Below are 25,606 nucleotides of genomic sequence, written 5' to 3' on the forward strand. Positions count from 1 at the left end.
TGGGGCAAGTTACTCTCCTTCTCTGTGCCTCGGTTTGGTCATCTGTAAAACGGGAATGAAACTCTTGTTCTCTGCCGTCCCATGTGGGACAAGGACTGTCTCTTGATCTGATGATCTATGACAGCGCCGTGCACGCTGCTTAGTCTATAGTAAGTGTTTAATGAAAACACACCACTGTGGGAGAAGTGAGTGCAGTTCAACATTCATCTAATGAACAGGGGAGAACTGACGAATTTCCTCAAATGATGAAAATCAGATGCCTTTAACGGAATCCAAAACAATATAAATTCATCACAGCATGGGGGATACTGATTAATGGAAAGATTATTTACATTTCAAATTTACACTCCAGGAGCAGGTAACTGACGATTTCCTGAAAGTACAGTGTTTACTACACTCTTCGGCTCAAAAATCACAGACTAAAAGGATAATAGACTCAACCAGGGAGAAGCACTGGGTCAGGACTGCAATCTCTATTAATTAGGTATCCCAGCTGGGCAGTGGGTATGCAGCTGTTAACTTGATCAATGACTTACCTAAATGTCATCTCTACTGATTCGCTTATAAATTACCAGCAAGTGAGACTAATGTACAGGTGCTAATTTATTTAAACTGTTCTCTGCAGTTCTACATCGCTTTATAAACTGCATCTGGCACCTAATGTTAGCTGTCAGTTGTACTTAGACATGCCTGTCCTAACGACTCTGTTCATTAGAAATGAGCACAAATTATGAAATATTGTGAAAAATGATACATCAAATGGAATGGGCAAAGCAAATCAATTAGAGAAACTTCATACAGCATATTCACACTTAGGAGAATAAAACATCCGTTTCAGAGCAAGGTCTATAATACCAATTAAAAAGTAATTGGTAGACTTCCTCAGTGTTATATATCAATTTGCTGGCTTTTTTCCTGAAATTCAATAGCAACGTACAGCTTAACTTTTAATTCCGAATAAAGGCATTTGTAAATGGCAACTGTAAATTTAAGACTCTCAATGTGATTAAAATGTCTTTAATTACCATTTCCAACAGAAGTACTGCAGTCTTGGATTTTTTTTACAGAAAAAAAACCAAATACCAATAAAATGTGAACCAAGGGCAACATCATAGAAGCTCTATTTTCAAAATGCCCTGCCCCCAAACTGATAATCAATAAGTCAATCACATTCATTCAGTGCACACTGCGAGCAGAGCACTGTACTAAAAGCTTGGGTGAGTACACTATAACAGAACTGGAAGACATTCCCTGCTCACAACAAATTTATTGCACAGACATGAAACTACACAAAACACACTAACGAACACACTAATAATTCTCTCCTGCCAGGCAATGAGGCTGGTATTTATTTATATTTAACCCAAACTTAATTATGCATAGCAGATACTACTTTTTGCTTGACGTATTTGCAGCACCTGACGGAAAGTAGAAAAATTAAGCATGGATCCTGATGGAAAGTAGAAAAATTAAGCATGGATAACAGTTAAACTTGAGTGCTGGGCAGGGTGCTCTTCTCTTTCCTCTGAAAATTTCAAAAATTAAAGTTTCAAGTTTGTGGGTTTTTTTTTTTTAAATATTTGTTTAAGCGCTTACTATATGCCAAGCATTGTTCTAAGCACTGAGGTAGCTATAAAGTAATCATGTTGGACACAGTCCATGTCCCACACAGGGCTCAGTCTTAATCCCCATTTTACAGGTGAGGTAACTGAGGCACAGAGAAGTGAAGTGACTTGCCCACAGTCACACAGCAGACAAGGGATGGAGCCGAGATTAGAACCAAGGTCCTTCTGACTCCCAAGCCTACGCTCTATCCACTCTTTCTAAGCTCAAGCATTTTCACTACAAATATTCCCCAGGCCAGCAAGGAGTTGGGAGAGGATGCAGGGAGGCTGGGGGTGAAGAGGAGATCCTCCAAAGACTATGAATGAACTTCAGGTTCCAAGATGCAGTGTGGCCTAGTGGATAGAGCAATGGCCTGGGAGTCAGAAGGACCTGGGTTCTAATCCCAGTTCCAACACTAACTGCTGTGTGACCCTGGGAAAGTCACTTCATTTCCTCTTGTGCCTCAGTTACCTCATCTGCAAAATGGGGATTACGACTGTGAGTTCCATGTGGGACAGAGACTGTATCCAACCTGATTAGCTTGTATGTACCTCACTGTGTAGTACAGTGCCTGGCACATAGTAAGCACTTAAATACCATGAAAAAAAAAGTCCCATCTGAGAACACTGGTGATTGGAAGGAGGGTGTGGGGAGGGGTGGAGCAGAGTTAGTTAGAACTGCCTGAGATGGAACTGCTTTCAAGCCAAAAAGCAAGTGGTCCTAGGGAAAAAAAAGTCAGAGAGGTGGTCAGGATAGACACCTCTGTAGGGCCCAGGCTTGATTTTCAGTAGTAATTCAAACCATTAAAGTGAGGCCTCACATCCTTCTGATTATTTTAAAATTTGGAATTTTAATCAGAGGTCAGAAAAGTTCCTCAGAGGTAACTGAGTTGTTGAGGTCTAGCAAGAAGCAGTCCACTCAGGACCCTATTTATCATGACTGTAGTAGGGTGGAACAGTTAGGTAGAAAAGTTGGAAACTGACAGGTTTTTTCTTTTTTTTTTTTTCACTCAATGGCAACAAGCAAAAGTAGATATAATCTATTAGTCAATGGCATTTATTGAGCACTTACTGATAGAACGTGGTAGCAGGGTGGAATCATCTTTCAAGGGGTTCCATTTTAATTGGACAGAATAATTTTTTTTGACCATGTCCCAAAAGCACCATGCTTGGAATCAATCCTGCCAAGGATATTAATCTTGCCTTGCGGGGAGCTTTTAAAAATTAATCTGCCACAATAATTTAGCAGTCCCACAATACAGCACAGCCTCCTCTTCTAGACATATCACCAGTGTAAAGGAAGACAAGCATTTGCCTATGGCATATATCTTCAACAGCACACATATGAGCAAAATTTCCCATGAAGTTTGATGAAATAGAAGAGGGGATTTTCAAAGTGACATTCTGTACACTCATTAATCACCTTAAATGGAAAGGATTCACTGTGGGTAGGGGGTGGGGAGGGTGGGGTGTGTATGGGTGTGTTTTTAAGTAAATAATCCAAAAGACATGGAGTCATCTTTCCTGCTGATCTGACAGGCGGAAAACTGGATGAGGCATTAAATGTGTCCCAAGACGGGAAAAAGGTAATTTGATGACACTGAAAAGTAGGATGCTATTCATATGGTTTTTCTCACTGTCTTTATAATTCATTCATTTATTCAAAAGTATTTATTGAGCACTTACTATGTGCAGAGCACAGTACTAAATGCTTGGAATGTAAACTGTGAAAAGTTGAGTGGGGCAGGTCCCACTTATGATGGAAGGTTAGAAAACCAAACTAGAGAAGTAAAGGAATCAGAGACTTCTTAAAAAGTTGGCCATTTAAATGAACAGGGCCAGATAACACTCATCAAAGGTAATGAAAAGATGGGTGGATGATATTCGAAAGGGAGAAGGAAGTGTTTGAGAATTGTGGGTAAGGACAAAATGTGCTAATCTTTAAAAAATGGTGGGCAGGTGTTGGGGGAGAGGGAGATCTGGGCAATTACATGCTGAAAAGTAGCATAGCTTTATGAACAGGGCACAGGCCTGGGAGTCAGAAAGCCATGGGTACTAAGCCTGGCATTGCCACTTGCCTGCTGTGTGACCTTAGGCTAGTCATTTCTCTGTGCCTCAATTACCTCATCTGTAACATGAGAATTAACTGTAAGCCCCATGTGGGACATGGAGTATATTCAACCTGATTTGCTCATATCTACCCCAGCGCTTAGCTACTATGCCTAGCACATAGTAAGTGCTTAACAAATACCATTAAAAAAAAGACCAGCCAGCTTAACATCAGATATGTGGAAAATTATTAAAATACATCATCAAACCATTTGCAGTCACCTAAGATGGCATTTAATATGCAACCAATATGACTTTTCAAACAGCAAACTGTAGCAGACTTGGTCACGCCAGACCAACTCTTTTCTGGGATAAAAGTTACAGACCTAATAGGCCGGGAGAAACATAAATGCAATATATCCAGACTCTGGAAATGTTCTGATTTTGTCTCACATAACATCTTCATCAATAAGCGAGGAAAGTCTGGCCTTCAGGTGAGTGCCCAGCTAGCTCATTACACCCCAAAGAGTAGTCCTCGATGACACTGTCAACCAAGCAGTTCATACCTAGGGGTATCCCACAGGGCCCACTACTAATCGATATTCTTTACTGATGATCTGGAAGGATTGAAAACACTGTATCAGAATTGCAGGTGAAATAAACTGGAAGAAGTTGCTGGTGTTTTGGTGGAGAGGAATAAAATTTTAAATGAACTGAAGAGCATATGTGGAAAAAACAACCCACAGATACAGGCTACAGAAAAGCTCATTATGCACAAGAAAACTGTCAGGGCTGTTCCCACCAATCCTTTACTTTACACCAGGCCATTCTGAGGAAAGGGATGGAATGAAAAGCAGGAGCAAGGAGTTTTTGCGGGAGCTGGAGCCAAAAGGAAGAGCACGGGTGGGGCATCACTCCAAGCCTTTTTGGTACCTTTTCCTCATCTATATCCAGTGTAATGGCCCTGCCCACCCCAACTTAATTCCAAAAATAAACAGGAATATGACATGCAAAAAATGGGAACCAAGCCTTCCATTTGTCTCTGCTCTCTGGTCAGGGTCATTGTTAGTGTGTTGAGTTTGGTTCACGTGCATCTGAACTGTACTTTCCAAGTGCTTAGTACAGTACTCTGCACACAATAAGCACTCAATAAATATAATTGAATGAATGAATTTCTTCAAGTATGTGAAGAAACTGAGGTAGATCCAGAAGAGATCAATTAAAACTTTAGACTAATTTTAAAAGAGCCCTACAAACATTCATTTTGATACACAACACCCACATCCCTAGTCCCGAAGCGTGTCAACTTGGTATTAACCTTGCCTCCTCACTGTATTTCAAGTCTCACATTCAGTCTGTAGCTAAATCCTTTAATGGCCACCCCCCCAGTCCAGGTCCTAGCCCACAGAATCAGCCTCCTCACTGATTCTTCAGCTACCCAGATCACTTTCCCTAAAACGTCATCCTGCTTATCTTTTCACTCCTTAAAAGCCTTGAAGGATTACCTAATTCCTTTCTGGATCAAACAGAAACTACTGCTTACTCTTTCTCTTTAAAGCCAAAATCACATCTTTAGGGAGCCCTACAGGATGAATCTCCCATTCCTCAGACCCAGATACGCCCCAGCTAACCCATAAGCACCTTTTGTCACCTATTCACACCTTTCTGTAACACCTAACTGTTCACTCTACTGCTTCTTCCTCCCTGTAATTCATTTGTCTCCCCCATCCCCACCACTCCCAGATTGTAAACTTGATGAGGACAGAAATCTATTACTGTCTGCTACTTCTGCTTTACTTCCCCAAGCACTTAGCACAGTGCTCTGCACACAGGAGGTACTCAATAAGTAGTCCTGAATGCTTACTCTTTCCCCCATCAACTCTTTTCCCCCTACAACCCAGCTTTGTTCTTCACACATAAATCTTCTCACTGTGCCTCATTCTCATGCCTTTTGCCTCCCCTACAAATTTGCCGGCCCACAATTCAAAGCTTTTCTGAAATCCCATCACCTGCAAGACTAATCCTACTGATCTTTTCTTCCCCAGGTCAGATCTTCCTAACACCCACTGTAACTTTTTTGCTCCCTCTATTTAAGCACTTTTTAATGATATTTGTATCCTCACTATGTGTCAGGCACTTTACTAAATTCTGGGGTAGATACAAGCTAATGAAGCTTGGACACAGTTGATGTCCCATGTGGGGTTCACAGTCTTAATCCCCATTTTACAGTTGAGGGAACTGAGGCACAGAGAAGTTAAGGAATTTGCCCAAGGTCACACAACAGATGACTTGCTCTCTCTGTTCTCCACCCCACCCCCATCCCCAAAGCATTTATGTACATAGCTGTAATTTAATTGTATTGATTTTTGTCTCCACCCCTCTAGACTGTAAACTCATCATGGGCAGTAATGTGTTTACTGTTGTATTGTACTCTCCCAATCACTTAGTACAGTGTTCTACACACAGTGAGCGCTCAAAAAATACAATGAATGAATGAAAAGTGGCAGTGCTGGCGTTCTTCTGACTCCCAGGCCCTATCCACTTCCTTCCATTTTTTTTCCTATCTGTAACTTTGTTTTCCCACTAGACTCTAAACTCCTCGAGGGCAGGGTTCACTTCTACCAACTCACTGTTCTCTCCCGGACACTTGGTAGAATGCTTTGCACATAGTGAGGACTCAATGAATACCCCGGATTGACTAATAAGCTTCATCCTTTTTGCAAAGTTATACCATAGCATGGATTTTCATGAAAACAAAGATTAAATTTTAAAAATTTCTCATTATATCCCTTTTACAAACTCAGTATAAATGTGAATTCCTTTCCCCAAAGGAATGATCTTGTATGATCTTTAATCTATCGCAAGATTTAGTACAATCCCGGGCACATAGTGAGCACTTAAATTCAAATACATAGTATTAACAAATACCGTTAAAAACCTCCTGGGTGTGGCAGGCCTTGTTGCTATGCACGTAGCAAGAATAAGTTACTGCAGGAAGATAGTTCTCCAAGACACTAATGAGCACATAAAAAGAAAGAAATGAAACTAAAATGTATAGATTTTATTCTGCATAATATTCTATATCTTCTGAAATGACATACTGCCAGTACTTTTACTCTACCTTGGTGATGAAGTTGAGACCGTTAAGATGATGTGACTTGAGCAGAAACAATTTTATTCAAGTGTTCTGGATAATGTGGAGATTATATTTGACATTTTTTTATTAGAATAAGTTGCCATTTTTACTGAAGTTTCTATAGCACTCATTCACTAGATCTCTCAGAGCACTTTAAATTATGGGAAGTGAAGTGAGTCCAGTATTTTAACAGAAGGAGCAACCTAGCCAAAGTTATAGAGCAGGATAACAAGGAAACTCAAATTCAATTCCAGACCCATGCTGAAACTAGTGGAAGTGACTCCTCTTTAATGATTCAGTTGAATATTCAAATCACAAAAAAAACATTGATTTATAGGTTGCTTAGAAGACTTTCTGCAATTCGTGTGGCCAATGATTTTGCTATTATGCAAGAAAGCCTGATCAACAGGTAAGCAGTGGGTAAAGCATTTCAAAAGTTTGGTGCACCTTATAACCCTAAATCAAAATGATTATCCATCAGAACCTAAAAACTGAATCCACCAGACTTCAATGTCACATGACAAGGTGAGACCGCACTCAAGGGCAGAGGTGGTCTCCCTATCCTCAGCTACTAGTGGCGATGCTTGCCAGTGCAGAGTGGCATTTTTCCTTATTCTGGCAGTTTGATTAAAATTCACAGAGAGCTGTGGGGCTCACGCTGAAGTAAAGTGCTTGCAGTATCTCCAACTCTACAGTAAATTACTTCAACAGAGCAACTGTACTTACATCGATATCCTCTTGGGTAAAAGTTTCTGGATCCTCTCCCATCATGTTGGCCAAATGCCTCTTTCCAATGTTGAACTCTTCAATCTGTTTTTTAATGAAAGCCACTGTATATGCTTCATGTCCCGAGGTTGCAACGTTTCTCTTGTACAGTGCTGGCCTGGTATGTATTTGTTTTAATATCTAGCCAAAAATAAAAAGCAAAAAGAAGAGCATATTTAAATTATCCCTGCAGCAAACAGCCAACTCAAACCAAACAAGTAATAAAGACACTTATCTTTACGTAAGATACATAATAAATGGGGAGATTGGATATAGCTCATTTGGACTGTAGACTGTAAGCTCCTTGTGGGCAGGGTTCATGCCTGCAAAACTTGTACTCTCCCAAGTATTTAATATAGCGCTCTGCCACCAGTAAATGCTCAGTAAACACCAATGTTGCTTTGACTGACCTTTTTTTCCTCCCCCAGCTACTGAAGACATCTACCATGCTGTATTTTAAGTGGTTTAACTTTAAACATAAAAATATTCTAAGTGCTGTACTACCTCTACTCTTACTGCAAACACCCACCTTTAACGTTTGGATCATTTTTGTTAATTTTGAAAACGACAAAAAGAATGCTACTAAGCAGAATGATACCCGGACATACAGAGATTCAAGACAGAAGGAGTAGTGTGCAAATACAGTTACGTAGTTTTCTTGTATCCTAACAAAAAGAATACCAGCTTATCAATGTCGGTCTCCCCCTTGAGACCATAAACTCACTGTGGATAGGGAACATGAACACGTATACTAATTCTACTGTATAATACCAAACAAGAATAGTTATGGTATTTGTAAAGCACTTACTATGTGCCAAGCACTGCTCTAAGCACTGGGGTAGATGAAAGGTAATCAGACTGTCCCAGGTGGGGCTTACAGTTTTAATTCCCATTTTACAGATGAGATAAATGAGGAAGTTAAATGGCTTGCCCAAGGTCATTCAGCAGAATATGCCTCGGAGCCAGGATGAGAACCCACGTCCTCATTTCCGAGGCTTAGTTCAGTGCTCTGCACACAGTAAGCGCTTCCGAATTCCCGTTTGAATCATTTGATTGGTAAATCCACAGTGAACAACTGAGCTCATTTCTACCTGTGACTAAAGTAAGTTAGGGAATTTAAAGGGGAAGATTATCTCACAACCACCATGGGACGATTCAACCCACTGAAGCATGATGATTTGCTCTAATGAATCATGAATGCATTGTGAATCTCAGTCCTCTCTCAGATCACATCACATGCAACTGTGGGGAACTGATGTTCCCTTCGGTTGCCAGCAGGGCTATACTACAGTGTCATATCTCCAGAGGAGACAAGTTACTGTTCAACTATCTGGCTCCTAGACGTGCTTCTGGGGTTTGCATGTGTGATATCCTTGTCTGGTAGATACAAGGCCGAAATCATGGTCTCATCCCACCTCAAGAAGGTGAGGGAAGGCTTTCCCCTTTGAAGAAAAGCCTGTTCTCGTCTTCCCTTGAAATCTGTCCTAAAAGTCTAGACTCTCTTCTGCAAGCGCTGCTGTGCAGTTCTCCTCTTCTTACAGGATTATGTGGGCACCCCACTTTATGAGGGATACTTGCCTAGTGAGGACCTCCCTGGAAAGGAGCTTCCAGAAGGGGAAACCCTGAAATAATATTAACAGGATTGCCCTCTCAACAGAGCTTCTTCCAGGAAGTGATTTGTAAATGGGCACTTTCGTCAGATGGTGTCTCAACTGGGGTCTTCTAGATTGTAAACTGGTTGGGACAGGGAATGTGTCTACCAACTACGCTGTCGTCATCATCATCATCAGTGGCATATATTGAGCATTTACTATGTGCAGAACTCTGTAATAAGCACTTGGAAGACTGCCCTACAACAGAGTTGGCAAACACATTCCCTGCCTACAAGTTTATAATCTATGCTGATTTACTCTCCCACATGCTTAGAGTGCTCTGTTTTGTTTGTGTTTTCAGTATTTATTAACTACACAGCGAGCACTGCTCTTAATGCTGGGGTAGATACGGATTAATCAGATTGGCCCCAGTCCCTGCCCCACAAGGGGCTCAAGTCTAAGTAGAAGGGAGTAGGATTTAATCCCCACTTTACGGATGAGGTAAGTGAGACACAGAGAAGTGAAGTGACTTGTGCAGGGTCACAGAGCAGACAAGTAGCAGAGCGGGAATAAGAATCCAGGTCCTCTGACTCCCAGGCCCTCGTTCTTTCCCCAGGCCATGCTGTTCACTCATACTTTCAAGTGTAGGGCTCTCATGAACAGATAGAGGAAATCTCAGTCCTCTGGACCTTAAGCTCATTGTGGGCAGGAATGTGTCTGATGTTACATTTTAGTCTCCTAAGTGCTTAGTACAGTGCTTTGCATACAGTAAACACTCAATAAATACGACTGAATGAATCGCTGTCAGAAGGATTAGGAGGCACGGCATTCTTCTGGAAGAGACCCTCTCGATGTTCTCTTTCCTTCCCTTTGGAGAAAGATTCTCATTAACCAGAATTCCTGTGAAGTTCAGTTGTCCAATTGGTAAAGAGCAGTATTTTCTGTAGGTTCAGTTTGGCCCAGAAGGCATGAAGAGGGAGCACAGTTGATTGTAGCTCTTCCTGAGCCTAGAGTATACTCATTTATCTAGATAGAACACGTGGACAAAACCTTTACCCTCAAAGAGCTAACGATTAATGGCATCTTTCCGGCAGAGAAAATGGCAGTTCTCAAGTCTATTAGCAGAAGGTGCCTTTCCCTTGAATAGGTTGCAAAAAAGAATACTTGGAAAATTACTGTGACACAGCTACGCAAAAAAATGAACTCAAAATGATCGGTACATTACTTACACTGGTGGTTGATCGCGTGACCACATGTATTTTTCATCAGTTTTTAAAATACGTTTTGGCCTTTTACAGATATATTGAAAAAATATTAATATGCTTTTTATATTATTCGCTAAAACCTCTCAACTTCCTCATTTGACAACACCATTCTTCTGATAACTGAAACCTGTAAACTTGGCATTATTCATTCAGTCAATCATATTTATTGAGCGCTTACTGTGTTATTACTGTCAGATGGTGTTACTGTGTTATTCTTGACTCTTCACTGTCATATTGCTCACATCTAATCTACTGCCAAAACCTACTGATATTGCCTCACAAGGCACTTCACAGGCCCATCCCTCCCCCTCTACCCAACAAGCTACTACTCTGGCTCATTCACTCATCACATTGCACATATCTGTAATTTTATTTATCCCTTTGCTCTTCCCCTCTCCCAGCCCCAAAGAACTAATGTACATATCTGTAATTTTATTTATTTGTATTGATGTCTGTCTCCCCAACTCTAGATTGTAAACTCCTTGTGGGCAGGGAATGTCACTGTTTATTGACGTATTGTACTTTCCCAAGTGCTTAGTACAGTGCTCTGCACACAATAAGTGCTCAATAAAAACAAATGAATGAATGTATTGTATTAGCCTCTTCCCTGCTGTCCCTGCCCCCGCCTATCTCTTCAGTCAATACATTTGCTGCTGCCCAGTTCATCTTCATGATATGTCACTCAGCACATCTCCCTGATCCTCATAGCCCTCCAGTGGCTACCCATAATAATAATAATAATAATTATGGTATTTAAGTGCTTACTATGTGCCAAGCACTTTTCTAAGCACTGGGGTAGATACAAGGTAATCAGGTTGGACCCAGTCCCTGTCCCATATCAGACTCAAAGTCTTATTCCCATTTATAGATGAGTTAACTGAGACGTAGAGAAGTGACTTGCCCAAGCTCTCAGCGGATAAGTGGCCAAATCAGGATTAGACCCCACGTCCTCTGACTCCCAAGCCCGTGCTCTTGCCATCTCCCTCCCCATCAAGTGAAGTCTCTTGACATTACTTTAAGGATCTCTACCAAGTCCGTCTGCCTTACTAATCAGTTCTCCTCATCCCCTACTCCCCTGCTTGCACCCTTCATTTGCCCCAAGTCCATCTCCTGTCATTCATTCATTCCTATTTACTGAACACTTACTGTGTGCAGAGCATTGTACTAAGTGCTTGGAAAGTTCAGTTCAGCAACAAAGAGAGACAATCCCTGCCCACAATGGATTTACAGTCTAGAATGGAGGAGATAGACATCAAAACAAGTAAACAGGCATCAATAGCATCAATATAAATAAATCGAATTATAGATATGTACATATATATATACACAAGTCGTGTGAGGTGGGGAGGGGGGAAGAGCAAAGGGAAAGAGGGTGATGGGGAGGGAAGTGGGAGCTGAGGAAAAGGGGGACTTAGTCTGGTAAATCTTCTTGGAGGGGGTGTGCCGTCAGTAGGGCTTTGAAGGGAGGAAGTGTGATTGGTGGATTTGACGAGGAAGAGCATTCCAGAACAGAAGTAGGACATGGGCCAGGGGTCAATGGTGGAACAGGTGAGAACGAGACACAGTGAGGAGGTTTAGCGGCAGAGGAGTGGAGTGTGCGGGCTGGGATGGAGGTGAGAAGGGAGGTGAGGTAGGAGGGGACAAGGTGATGGACTAGCTTTGAAGCCAAAAGTGAAGAGTTTTTGCTTGATACAGAGGTTGATAGGCAACCACTGGAGACTTTTGCAGACGGGGGTGATATTCCCAGAACGTTTCCATAGAAAGATAATCCGGGAAGCAGAGAAGTATAGACTGAAGTTGGAAGAGACAGGAGACTGGGAGGTCAGAAAGGATGCTGATGTAGTAAGCCAGTCGGGATAGGATTAATGATTGTATTAACGTGGTGGCGGTTTGGAGGGAGAGGAAAGGGCGGATCTCAGTGAATGTTGGGAAGGTGAGATCGGCATGCTTTGGTGACGGACTGGACTCAGTCCCACCTTCACAACATCACTACAAACCGTCCTTTCCTCTCCATCCAAACTGCTACCACAATAATATAATCACTCATTCTATTCCAACTGTGTAAAAGAATCAGCCTCCTTGCTTTCCTCCCAGCCTCTTCCCACTCCAGTCCATATTTCACTCTGCTGCCTGGATCATTTTTCTACAGAAAAGTTCAAGGTATGACATCCCACTCCTGAAAAAACTCCAAGAGTTGCCCAATCATTGCCCAATCACCTCCACATCAAACATAAACTCCTCACCATTGGCTTTAAAGCACTCCATCAACTTGCTCCCTCCTACCTCACCTCACTACTCTCCGACTACAGCCCTGCCCACACACTGCACTGCTCTAATGCTAACAGTCTCACTGTGCCTCGATGACACCTATCTAGCCACTGACCCCTTGTCCATGTCCTGCCCACCCTCCTCAAATCCGACAATTACTCTCCCTCTCTTCAAAGCCTTATTGAAGGCACACCTCCTCCAAGAGGTCTTTCCAAACTAAGCCCTACCCTTTCCTTTTCACCCACTCCCTTCTACGTCACCCTGACTTGCTCCCTCTTTTCTTTTCCTATCCCAGTCCCAGAGCACTTATGTACATATCTGTAATTTGTGTATTTATATGTCTGTCTCCCCCACTCTAGGCTGTGAGTTCATTGTGGACAGGGAATGTATCTGTTTACTGTTGTACTGTACTCTCCCAAGCACTTAGTACAGTGCTCTGGCACACAGTAAGCGCTCAATAAAAGTGACTGACCGAATGAATGAATGGTCCACCCTCCTGCCTCCAACCTCCTTGCTCACTTTGTACCCAGGGTCAGGAATTCCCTTGGTCTCAATATCCACCAGACCCCAGCCCTCTCCATCTTCAAAAACTTTCTAAAATCTAACCTACTCCAATAAACCTTTCCCTGTGTGTGTTCAGACAGACACACACACGTACACATATATTTGACAGTTCAATTCTCCCTCCCAGTTGGAATGTAAGCTCCTTCTCGGCAGGGAACAAGTCTTGGGCTTCTGTTAACTCTGACAATCATGTGTTCAATGAATACCTTGCTGATGTTACTGCTATTTCCTGTGGGAAGCGAAACTTCATTTAGCACTCTCTCACTAACACTCCTATTTCCATGGGATCCAATTAAGAGTGCTGAGATATAACAGCATATGTATACCTACACGCAGCTCCATGAGGGAAAGGAGGAGGCCATCTTTTCCACAGGATGGACGGACTGCCGTACCTAGCCCGACCTGGCCTTTGACTGGCCTTTGGCAGGAACTGATGGTACGGTAACTACTCAGTTTGCTACTCCTTGCTGGCAAACTGCAGCTCTCAGTAATGACGGTGGTGAGCATGCTATTTCTCGAGCACTTACTATGTGCCGGGCACTGTACTAAATGCTGGGGTGGATACATGCAAATTGGGTGGACACAGTCCCTGTCCCACGTGGGGTTCAGAGTCTCAATGCTTACTTTACAGATGAGGTAACAGACCCAGAGCAGTGAAGTGACTTGCCCATGGTCACACAGCGGAGCCGCGGTGGGAAGGAGCCAGGATTAGAAGCCATGACCTTCTGACTCCCAGGCCCAGGCTCTATTACACCACACTGTGCCAGTGTGGACACAATGTGGACCCCAGAGTGATATGAGACGAGCCCCACCCCCGGCTCCTTGGAATCCTCTCCTGGGCAGTCCGGCAAGTGTGGCAAGTGTTCTCTCCTGACGGGAAGGACAGAAGCACCAGCAGCAGCAGCTCGCACCTCAGCCAGTCCCCAGGTCCACCATGCAGCCGAGCCGCTCCTCCGGTAACCTGCCCCAGTCTCCACTTCACATCGGCCCAGGCCCTCCATCCCAACCGCCCCGCTCCGCAAGCAGGGCAGCAGCAGCATGCTGCCTGCACGAAATGCGGAATACTGGGAAGGCCGGAGTTGTGGATGTAATAAAAACAATAATAGCGGTATTTACTAAGGGCTTACTCTGTTCCAGGACCTAGGTAGATACAAGATAATCAGGTCGGACAAAGCTCCTGTCCTCCACCTTACATTTACCTACTTGTTGCAGGGTTGTATTTTCCTTGTGAGTTGTTGAGGGTGCATATTTTCCTTGTGAGTCTGTCGCCGGTCCCCTTTCCCGTCTGCCCCTGGTCCCTGTCTAATTACCAGCCAGGGATTCTCTCCAGGCACATAGTGCAGTTGGCTTTAGGTGGAGTAAAAGCTCAATAGATATGACAGCTACTACTGCTGTGGGGGTGAAGAGGGTATGGACCTCAGGAGCCACTGTGTAAATGCTGCAGCGCTAATTCAGCTGATCTGCCTTGCTCCCATGCTTGGCTAGTGATGGCAGCAGGGCAAGAGGGCTACGTAGCCCCACCACATACACAACTTTTTTTTTCTTTCTCTTCATTTCCCACCCCTCCTTCTCTTCTTTCTGCTCTTACTCTTCTGCCTCGACCCCCTTCTCCTTTCCCCCCTCCCCCACTCCCTATCATCCCTAAGTCTCCTAGGTTGGCTTCACTTTCACAGTCAATCAACCAACCAATGGTATTTATTGAGCATTTACTGTAAGCAGAGCACTACGCTAAGCATTTGGGAAAGTACAATACAACAGAGATGGCAGACACGATTCCTGCCCACAAGGAGCTTAAAGTCTACAGGGATCAGAACATCTTCCCAAATACACATCTTATATTTCTGAGATGTCAACTGGATTTATGCATTGTACTCCATTAGATCCTGTGAATGCCTCATAAAACTCACTGTATTCTTAACCACTAGATCCGGTGTGTTCCTCCTAGACACTTTTTTTTTTTTACTTAAGATCAATCTCTTCTATACCAGTTAAGGCCATAAATAAGTCTCCATAAAATTGAGCTTTGTCAATTTTAATTTCCTGGCCCTGTTATAGAATATTCCAATTAATTCATTCAATTCAACTGTATTTATTGAGCACTTACTGTATACAGAGCACTGTACTGAGTGCTTGGGAGAGTACAACAATAAACAGACACATTCCCCACCCACAACGAGCTCACAGTCTAGAAGGGGCGAGATAGACATCAATATAAACCTACAGATATGCACACAAGTGTTGTGGGGGTGGGAGTGCTCTGCACATAGTAAGCACTCAATAAATACAACTGCATGCATTAGAGGAGCGGAATGTGTGGGCTGGGTGGTAATTGGAGAGTAGAGAAGCAGCATGGTTCAGTGGAAAGAACCCGGGCTTGGGAGTCAGAGGTGATGGGTTCGAATCCCGGCTCTGCTCCTTGTCAGCTGGGTGACTGTGGGCAAGTCACTTAACTTCTCTGTGCCTCAGTTCCCTCATCTGTAAAATGGGGATTAAGACTGCGAGCCTCATGTGGGGCAACCTGATTACCCTGTATACCCCAGCGCTTAGAACAGTGCTCTGCACATAGTAAGCGCTTAACAAATACCAACATTATTATTATTATTATTATTAGTGAGGTGAGATAGGAGGGGGCAAGGGTTTGGAGTGCTTTAAAGCCAATGGGGAGGAACTTCTGTTTGATGTGGAGGTGGATGGGCAACCATTGGAGTTTTTAGAGGAGTGGGGTGACATGTCTTGAATGTTTTTGTAGAAAAATGGTCCAGGCAGCAGCGTGAACTATGGACTGGAGTGGGGAGAGACAGGAGGCAGGGAGTCAGCAAGGAGGCTGATCCAGTAATCAAGGCGAGATAGGATAAATGCTTGGATTAACGTGGTAGCAGTATGAAGAGGAAAGGGCAGATTTTGGCAATGTTGTGAAGGTGGGACCAATAGGATTTAGTGATGGATTGAATATGTGGGTTGAATGGGAGAGATAATGTCCAGGTAACAGGCTTGTGAGACAGGAAAGACGGTGGTGCCATCTATAGTGATGGGAAAATCAAGGGAAGGCCAAGGTTTGGGTGGGAAGATAAGGAGTATTGTTTAGGACACGTTAAGCTTGAGGTAACAGGAGGACATCCATAGATGATGTCTTGAAAGCAAGAAGAAATGCGAGACTGCAGAGAGGGAAATGAAAGGTGAGAAATTTGCAGTTATTTTCAATTTAAACTACAGTATGTGGAAAGTGTCATATAGTTGCCAATAGTAGGCCTCACAAAACACAATTCCAGTAAGTCTGATCATCTTTAAGCACGTGCAGTATACAAGAATCCCAAGTTTGAAAAGTCTCACACTGACCTAACCTGTGGGTTCTTTTTATGAAAAGCAGATGGCATATTGTTTATATACTTGGCAGTCTGCAAATTCAAAATATTGATAAAAACACGTAAAATCAGTCAGCCTGGAGTTAAGCAGCTACTAAATTTATAGAGGCTTTGAAGATTCCACACCAAAAAAATAGTGCTTCTCTTCATCACTTTGAGATGGCACTAATTACTTGGATTTGAACTATCCATATTCTCAGATGATAGTATCGTGACTATTTCTGGGATGGGGCTTTACCTCTTTATTCTACCAAAGTGTACTGTTTTATCCGGTTTCAACTGAAAGCCCAAGATTGGAGGTACAGTTCTTTTGGCTTTCTCCTTTCATGGAACAGTATAAAAAAGACTAAACAGATTTATTTCTTTTTTTGCAAAGATAATCCGTGGATTCGACAACTGTAATTTCAATCAAGCAGTCTGCCAGAAAAACAGACACTTCATTGACGGAGCCGTAACGTCCCAATTTTGGTCAGTTGCCAATTTCACCATCTATGTTATTTGTCCTGCGTCAGTACTAAAGAAGTCTGCTTACAGTTTAACTACATCATAAACTGAATTGGGAAAAGCAATGCACTAATGATTAAAAGTTTACAGTAAGTCAGTCCAAGAATAGAGAAGGGCAAAGAATGGCGCCTGAGGAAAAAACATGGAGATGGAGTAAAAAGTAATTCAACTCTGAGTTAATGGTTATTGAGACTGTGACCCTCTGGCCCCCAGAAGGAAAATAAGAAAAATAATCAAACAAAAAACACAAATTTCAGTTTAGGCGGTATCCTTCTTCTGTGAAGTTCCAGCACTTCACATATAATCATCTCACTTATCTTTACATTAGTCCTCAAGATAGCCCCCATTTTAATGTGTAGGATGTCTTTTTTTTTTTTTATAGTATTTGTTAAGCACTTACTATGTGCCAGGCACTGAACACTGGGGATACAAGCTATTTAGATTGGACACAGTCCATATCCCACATGGGCCTTACGATCTCAATCCCCATGTTTCAGATGAGGTAACGAACACAGAAGTTAGATGACTTGCCCCAGGTTACACAGCAGGAGAGAGGAAAAGCCAGCGGCTTGAGAACCCAAGTCCTGCTGATTCCAGGGCATGGGTTCTACCCACTAAGCCATGCTGCTTCTCTGGGGAATTCCTCCCTGAGGCTGCAGCAAAAAATATGCTACCCCCTAAAAAAAGTTTCCTACATTTTCTTCAATACAGAGTGTGGTCACAACTCTGTACAACTAGACCAATTCAAAAGGAACATTCCCAAAAAATGACCTGGAAAGTTTTAGCCTCTAAAATCTTTTCTTCAGAATCAAAGCTCTTAGGAGAAATGAGTAGAATAAAAACCAAACTCTAGGCATGTTTTACCAGTTCATTAATATTTTTACTTCCCTGACACTTGCCCCAGGCCAAAATATTCATTTCTCTTGGATTTGTTTTCTTTAGAAGTAATTAGTTATGGGTAATCAAATCATCAAACCATCTCTACAGAATTAAGTTTAGTATTTCTTAATCTACGCTTTGAACAAACTTAAATACCTTGCATCCCCTCACTCTATCTCTTGAGTTCTTATATATATTAACATTCCTGAATGTCTCAAACATTTTACACAACTTTCAAACAGATTAATAACAGCAATGATAATTGCATTTAAGCACTTACTACGTGCCTGCATTATAATGGGGTAGATAGAAGACAGTTCCTGTCCCACATCGGGTTCAAAGTCTTAACCCCCACTTTACAGTGAGGTAGCTGAGCTATAAAGAAGTGAAGTGACTTACCCAAGGTAACACAGCAAGTGGCAGAGCCAAGAATAGAACCCAGGTTCTCCGACTCCCGGCCCCGTGCTCTTTCTAATAGGCTAGGCTGCTACTGACAGCTTACTATGTTCATTCATTCATTCAATAGTATTTATTGAGTGCTTACTATGTGCAGAGCACTGTACTAAGTGCTTGGAATGTACAAATCGGTAACAGATAGAGACAGTCCCTGCCCTTTGACGGGCTTACAGTCTACTCGGGGGAGACAGACAAGAACAATAGCAATAAATAGAATCAAGATAGCAATCAATAGAATCAATAGAATCTCTACTATGTGCAGTCTGTACTAAACGGTTGGGGGAGACCAATATAACAGAAATGGCAGACACGTTTCCTACTAAGGAGCTTGAAAATAGTCTCTTAAAATAATACCTGTTGCGAGGGGTGCCTCATGTTAGATAGGAGCCATGAGTTCACATACATGTATGTGGGCTACATATCGGTGGGATTTGACGAGGGCTTTCTGTGTGCAGAGCACATAGTAGACAGTGTCACACAATTAAATTTATGAATGTGAAGCCAAGTGAAAGACCAATCAATTAATGGTATTTATTGAGGTTTTTACTATGTGTAAAGCACTGCATTAGGTACTTGGAAGCATACAATACTACAGAGTTGGCAGACCTGTACCCTGCCCATAACAACCAGTTTTGGCTGATATTCCCAACCACACCCTGAAGCTTGATGTGTTGATTTTTTTTTGCTGTTTGCAGGACAGGAGTTAGAAGTTTAATCCTAAATCATTCCATGCATCAAGCAGTTCTGATCCCACAACCACACAGGAAAGCCATTTTGTGTGCCATTTTTGTTTGCAGCTGTGATGGCCGGACACACTGGGGTTGTGGGAGATCTCTGAGCAGGTCAGACTCCCAGAGACCATCCCAACAAAGCCGAAATTCTCACGGAGCTAGTAATAACCGTGGTACTTGTTAAGTGCTATGTGTCAAGCACTGTACTAAGCGCTGGGTAAGATCCAAGGTAATCAGGTCCCACATAGGCCTTACAGTTTAACTTGGTGGGAACACAGGTATTGAATCCCCATTTTAGAGATGAGGGAACGGAGACAAAAAGAAGGTAACTTGCCCAAGGTCACACAGCGGACAAATGGCAGAGCCAGGATTAGAACCCAGATGCGACTTCCAGGTGCGTGTTGTTTCCATTAGGTCACGTTGCTCCTCTAGTGTTAATTTCCAAGGGCCTTGGCTCTCTTATTGCCTGGTGGCTCGGGCTCCAGTTATGTTTAATTGTGGTATCTGTTTAGCGCTCCCTTTGTGCCAGGTACTGCCCTAAGCACTGGGGTGGACACAAGAAAATCGGTTGGACACGGTTGTGCTCAGTGGAAATGCAGCTACAAATTCCGGAATGGACTTACCCCCATGAACTATAAAAACCTCTTTCCGGACAGGTCCTGTTCCAGAATGTCTTTGAAAAATCAGCCAATCCAACTATGCTAATCAATTATTATACTAATGATCTCTACCACAGGACAGAAGTTGCTAGGTGCTGGTGTAAGAAAGGCAGCAGGGAAGAAGGGATGGGGCTGGGTGAGGTAGGTGGTGACCCAATAAATAATAAGGAATAAAGGATAAAGGAATATCCTTCAGAATAAAGGAAGGGAAAGCAGGAAGGTCAAGTGAGAGATCTGGATGTCGGATGGCCAACTTGACCACCTTTCCTTGGCTGAGCAGGAGAGAAACCTGGTCCAAAATGCCCCCAAACTATTGGATCAGAACATGTGCTGAACACCCCCGCTGCTTTAATACAGTAGACAATTCATTTTGGATGTTTAGTGGGTCTGTCCAAGCCCCACCTGAAACAATTCGGTCTGGTTCCAAGTCTGTGCCGTTCTAAAACAACAAACTCAAGGGATAGAAGCTTTTTACCCAACAGATTATTTGAATACTACCAGCTCCTTAGATTCTCCTGCACCAGCACTTACTTGTGCACTGCCAGCTCACGAGTGTTGATACCTAAAAGGATGCTTTGGTGGCCTGTTTGGCTGAAGCAGTGTGGGCTAGCGGAAAGAGCACAGGCCTGGGTGCCAAACGACGCATCTGTTTTGTGACCTGGGCATGTCACTTAATTCCTCTGTCGCCTCAATTACCTTATCTGTAAAATGGGGATTAAGACTGTGAGCCCCACGTCAGATACGGATTGTGACCAACCTGATTAGCTTGTATCTACCCCAGCGCTTAGTCCAGTGCCTGGCACGTAATGAGCACTAAACAAATACCATAAAAAATGTTCCCTGATACTGCTGTTGCGAAATAATCCTGAGATTATTAATCACTGATATCTTCACTTTATAGTTAAGGAAAATGAGACACAAGAGAGCGATCTGGACGGGATCAGAACCCCACCCAAGGCCCAGTTTTGGTTTGACATACATCTAAAATCATCCTGATGTCGAACCCCAAATCCAGAAGCTGCCAGAGGTCACTATGTGAGTTAGAGGAGATGCAAGGGGTTCCCCCTGCACGGATAGGCCCAAAGTTAAACTAAGAGAAGTGGCGTGGCCTAGTGGCTAGAGCAAGGGCCAGGCATCAGAAGGACCTGGGTGCTAATCCTGGCTCTACCTCTCATCTGCTATGACCTTGGGAAAGTCATTTAACTTCCCTGTGCTTCAGTTACCTTAGCTAAAACATGGGGATTAAAGCATGAGAAGCAGCGTGGTTCAGTGGAAAGAGCACAGGCTTTGGAGTCAGAGGTCATGGGTTCGAATCCCGACTTTGCCACTTGTCAGCTGTGTGACGGTGGGCAAGTCACTTTACTTCTCTGTGCCTCAGTTACCTCATCTGTAAAATGGGGATTAACACTGTGAGCCCTACGTGGGACAATTTGATTCCCCTGTGTCTACCCCAGTGCTTAGAACAGTGCTCTGTACATAGTAAGGGCTTAACAAATACCAACATTATTATTATTATTAAGGCTGTGAGCCCCACGTGGGACAGGGATTGTGTCCAAACTGCTTGTATCTATTCCAGTGCTGAGAATAGTGCCTGACACATTGAGCTTAATACCATAAAAATTTTTTTTAAAACCCAAAACATTGCTGGTTCATGCTCCCCTTTCCCTCCCTAAATGACCTTGACCTGTTGTAAGACTGCACAGTTCCAGTCAGTCAAATGTATTCAGAAATCGTACGGCTTAGTGGATAGAGCACGGGTCTGGGAGTTGGAAGAACATAGGTTCTAATCCCACTTCCGCCACTTGCCTGCTGTATGGCCTGGGCAAGTCACTTCACTTCTCTGTGACTCAGTTACCTCATCTGTAAAACAATAAGAATTAATAGTAATGATTGTATTTGTTAGGTGCTTACTATGTACCAGGCACTCTAAGTGCTGGGGTGGATACAAGCACATCGGGTTAGACAGTCCCTGTCCCACATGGGGCTCACAGTCTCAATTCCCAGTTTACAGGCCCAGAAAAGTGAGGTGACTTGCCCAAGGTCACACACAAGACAAATGGCTGAGTCGGGATTAGAACCCATGACCTTCTGACTCCCCGGCCCGTGCTCTATTCACTATACCATGCTGCTTCTCTTGCTGTTTGGGATTAAGACTGTGAATCCCACGTGGGACAAGGTCTGTGTCCTACCTGATTTGTTTGTATTCATTCATTCATTCATTCAATAGTATTTATTGAGCGCTTACTATGTGCAGAGCACTGTACTAAGCGCTTGGGATGAACAGGTCGGCAACAGATAGAGACAGTCCCTGCCGTTTGACGGGCTTACAGTCTAATCGGGGGAGACGGACAGACAAGAACAATGGCACTAAACAGCGTCAAGGGGAAGAACATCTCGTAAAAACAATGGCAACTAAATAGAATCAAGGCGATGTACAATTCATTAACAAAATAAATAGGGTAATGAAAATATATACAGTTGAGCGGACGAGTACAGTGCTGTGGGGAGGGGAAGGGAGAGGTGGAGGAGCAGAGGGAAAGGGGGAAAAGAGGGTTAAGCTGCGGAGAGGTGAAGGGGGGTGGTAGAGGGAGTAGAGGGAGAAGGGAGCTCAGTCTGGGAAGGCCTCTTGGAGGAGGTGAGTTTTAAGTAGGGTTTTGAAGAGGGGAAGAGAATCAGTTTGGCGGAGGTGAGGAGGGAGGGCGTTCCAGGACCGCGGGAGGACGTGGCCCAGGGGTCGACGGCGGGATAGGCGAGACCGAGGGACGGTGAGGAGGTGGGCGGTGGAGGAGCGGAGCGTGCGGGGTGGGCGGTAGAAAGAGAGAAGAGAGGAGAGGTAGGAAGGGGCAAGGTGATGGAGAGCCTTGAAGCCTAGAGTGAGGAGTGAGGAGTCTAGTTTGTATCCTCCCCAGCGCTTACTATGTGCTTGGCACACGGAAAACGCTTAACCAATACTTTGGTTATTAACTGTATTTCCTGAGTGCTTACTACTAATAATAATAATGTTAGTATTTGTTAAGCGCTTACTCTGTGCAGAGCACTGTTCTAAGCGCTGGGGGAGATACAGGGTTATCAGGTTGTCCCGCGTGAGGCTCACAATTAATCCCCATTTTACAGATGAGGGAACTGAGGCACAGAGAAGTGAAGTGACTTGCCCACGGTCACACAGCTGACAAGTGGCAGAGATGGGAGTCGAACCCATGACCCCTGACTCCGAAGCCCAGGCTCTTTCCACTGAACCATGCTGATGCCTGTCTACTTGTTTGTCTTGTTGTCTGTCTCCCCCTTCTAGACTGTCAGCCTGTTGTTGGGCACGGATTGTCACTATCTGTTGCCGAATTATACTTTCCAAGTGCTTAGTACAGTGCTCTACACACAGTAAGCACTCAATAAATATGACTGAATGAATAATGATGGTATTTGTTAACTGCTTACTATGTACCAAGCACTGTGCTAAGAGCTGGGAGGAGGGGGGGAAATACAAGGTAATCAAGTTGCCCCATGTGGGGCTCCCAGTCTTCATCCCCATTTTACAGATGAGGTAACTGAGGCCCAGAGCAATGAAGTGACTTGCCCAAGGTCACAAAGCAGACAAGTGGGGGGGCCGGGATTCGAACCCACGACCCCTGCCTCCCCAGCCTGGGCTCTTTCCACTGAGCCACGGCTATTTGTTAAGCGCTTACTATATGCAGAGCACTGTTCTAAGCGCTGGGGTTAGATACAGGGGAATCAGGTTGTCCCATGTGAGCCTCACAGTCTTCATCCCCATTTTACAGATGAGGGAACTGAGGCACAGAGGAAGGGAAGTGACTGGCCCACAGTCACACTGCTGACAGGTGGCGGAGTGGGATTCGAACCCATGACCTCTGACTCCCCAGCCCAGGCTCTTGCCACTGAGCCACGCTCTACCCGGCGCAGCCTCCCACCCCCCCCCCCCCGCCGCGCGCCTGCGCGCGCGCCCCCTCCCTCCCTCCCTCCCCCACGTGACCTGGCCCGCGAGGCGGCGGCGTGCACGCGCCCCGCGCCTCCGCTCTCAGATGGCCCCGGCGGTCCGGGGCCGAGAGGACGGCCGGAGGCCGCTCGGGTTCCCCGCGGCTCAGTCCGGGCCGCCTCCCCCTCGCCGCAATGTACCTGAGTCCCGGCGGCCGGTCGTATCCTAGCCGCTTCCCAAACGCCCCGGTTCCGCGCCGCGCCGCCCCCACGGAGCAGGAGGAAACCTGCAACAGCCACGGCCCCGGGAGCCGCCATAGCGGCCGAGGGGAGGGGCCTAAGGGCGCGCATGCGCGCAGACGAGGGAGGGGAATTGCCTCGAGGAGCGGGGCCTACACTGCGCATGCGTATAGACGAGGGACGAGAATTGCCTCGGAGCTGGGGGGGAGGGGCCGAAGGCTGCGCATGCGTGTAGACGAGGGCAGGGAATTGCCTCGGGGAGCGGGGCCTAAACTGCGCATGCGTGTAGACGAGGGCAGAGAATTGCCTCGGTGCTCGGGGGGCGAGGCCTAAGGCTGCGCATGCGTGTAGACGAGGAGAGGGAATTGCCTGGAGGAGCGAGGCCTAAAGCTGCGCATGCGTGCAGAGGGGGGCAGAGAATTGCTTCGGAGCTGGGGTGGGGGGGGAGGGGGCGAGGCCTAAAGCTGCGCATGCGTATAGACGAGGGCAGAGAATCGCCTCGCAGCTCGGGGGCGGGGTTTAGGATTGCGCATGCGTATAGACGACGGCAGATTATTGCCTCGGGGGCGGGGCCTAAAGCTGCGCATGCGCAAACGAGGGCAGGGCTTTTTCTCAGAGCTCGGAGGGGGAGGAAGGGGAAGAAGGTGGAAATTAATCAGGTGTTAACACTTTTGCAGTGGGCGCAGAGAAGACTGAAATCTTAGATCATTTTCCTTTCCTGGGATCGATAATCCAATAGATCAGAGAAGCAGCGTGGCTCAGGGACAAGAGCAGGGGTTTGGGAGTCAGAGGTCGTGGGTTCTAATCCCGACTCCGCCACTCATCAGCTGTGTGACTTTGGCCAAGTCACTTCACTTCTCTGTGCCTCAGTTACCTCATCTGTAAAATGAGGATGAAGAACTGTGAGCCCCACGGGGGACAACCTGTATCTTCCCCCAGCGCTTAGAACAGTGCTTGGCACACAGTAAACGCTTAATAATAATAATGTTGGTATGTGTTAAGCGCTTACTATGTGCATACCAACATTATATGTGCAGAGCACTGTTCTAAGCGCTGGGGGAGATAAAGGGTCATCAGGTTGTCCCATGTGAGGCTCACAGTTAATCCCCATTTTACAGATGAGGTAACTGAGGCCCCAGAGCAGTGACTTGCCCACTGTCACACAGCTGACAAGTGGCAGAGGCGGGATTCGAACCCATGACCTCTGACTCCCAAGCCCGGGCTCTTTCCACTGAGCCACGCTGCTTCTCTTAATAATACCAACACTATTATTAATAAATAATAAAGGAAATAGTAGCCAAGAAATACGCCAAAGATTAATGTGAGGAAGACCCACTCTGAAGAACCTGGAAAAAGTCATAAAATGTGTGACGATGTAACTATTGCCACAAAAATACAAATTCGTCAACTTTTGTGTTTCCAGGGACGATGTTGGGATCCGAAAGCTGGAGGGGGAAAAAAAAACAGGATGGAAAAAACATTGGTTCTTTTGAAATGTGGTGTTGGAGAAGGCTTTGGCGAATTCATTCATTCATTCAACAGTATTTGTTGAGCGCTTACTGTGTGCAGAGCACTGTACTAAGCGTTTGGAATGGACAATTCAGC

General features: G+C 44.6%; 1 protein-coding gene across 1 annotated transcript in view; it reads right to left on the reverse strand.

Moving 5' to 3' along the window:
- The window catches only part of MRPS9 (mitochondrial ribosomal protein S9), a 77,781-nt gene extending 53,654 nt beyond the window's left edge, over positions 1–24,127 (reverse strand). The window contains exons 1-2 of the mRNA XM_029057776.2: positions 23,963–24,127; positions 7,516–7,695 (exon numbers count right to left, since the gene is read on the reverse strand). Of these exons, the coding sequence (XP_028913609.1) occupies positions 7,516–7,695; positions 23,963–24,112 (330 nt within the window). The 5' untranslated portion in view covers positions 24,113–24,127. The remainder of the gene's footprint in view (positions 1–7,515; positions 7,696–23,962) is intronic.
- Positions 24,128–25,606: the final 1,479 nt, after the last annotated feature.

Source organism: Ornithorhynchus anatinus, chromosome 2 (assembly GCF_004115215.2).
Source record: "Ornithorhynchus anatinus isolate Pmale09 chromosome 2, mOrnAna1.pri.v4, whole genome shotgun sequence".
Lineage (NCBI taxonomy): Eukaryota > Metazoa > Chordata > Mammalia > Monotremata > Ornithorhynchidae > Ornithorhynchus > Ornithorhynchus anatinus.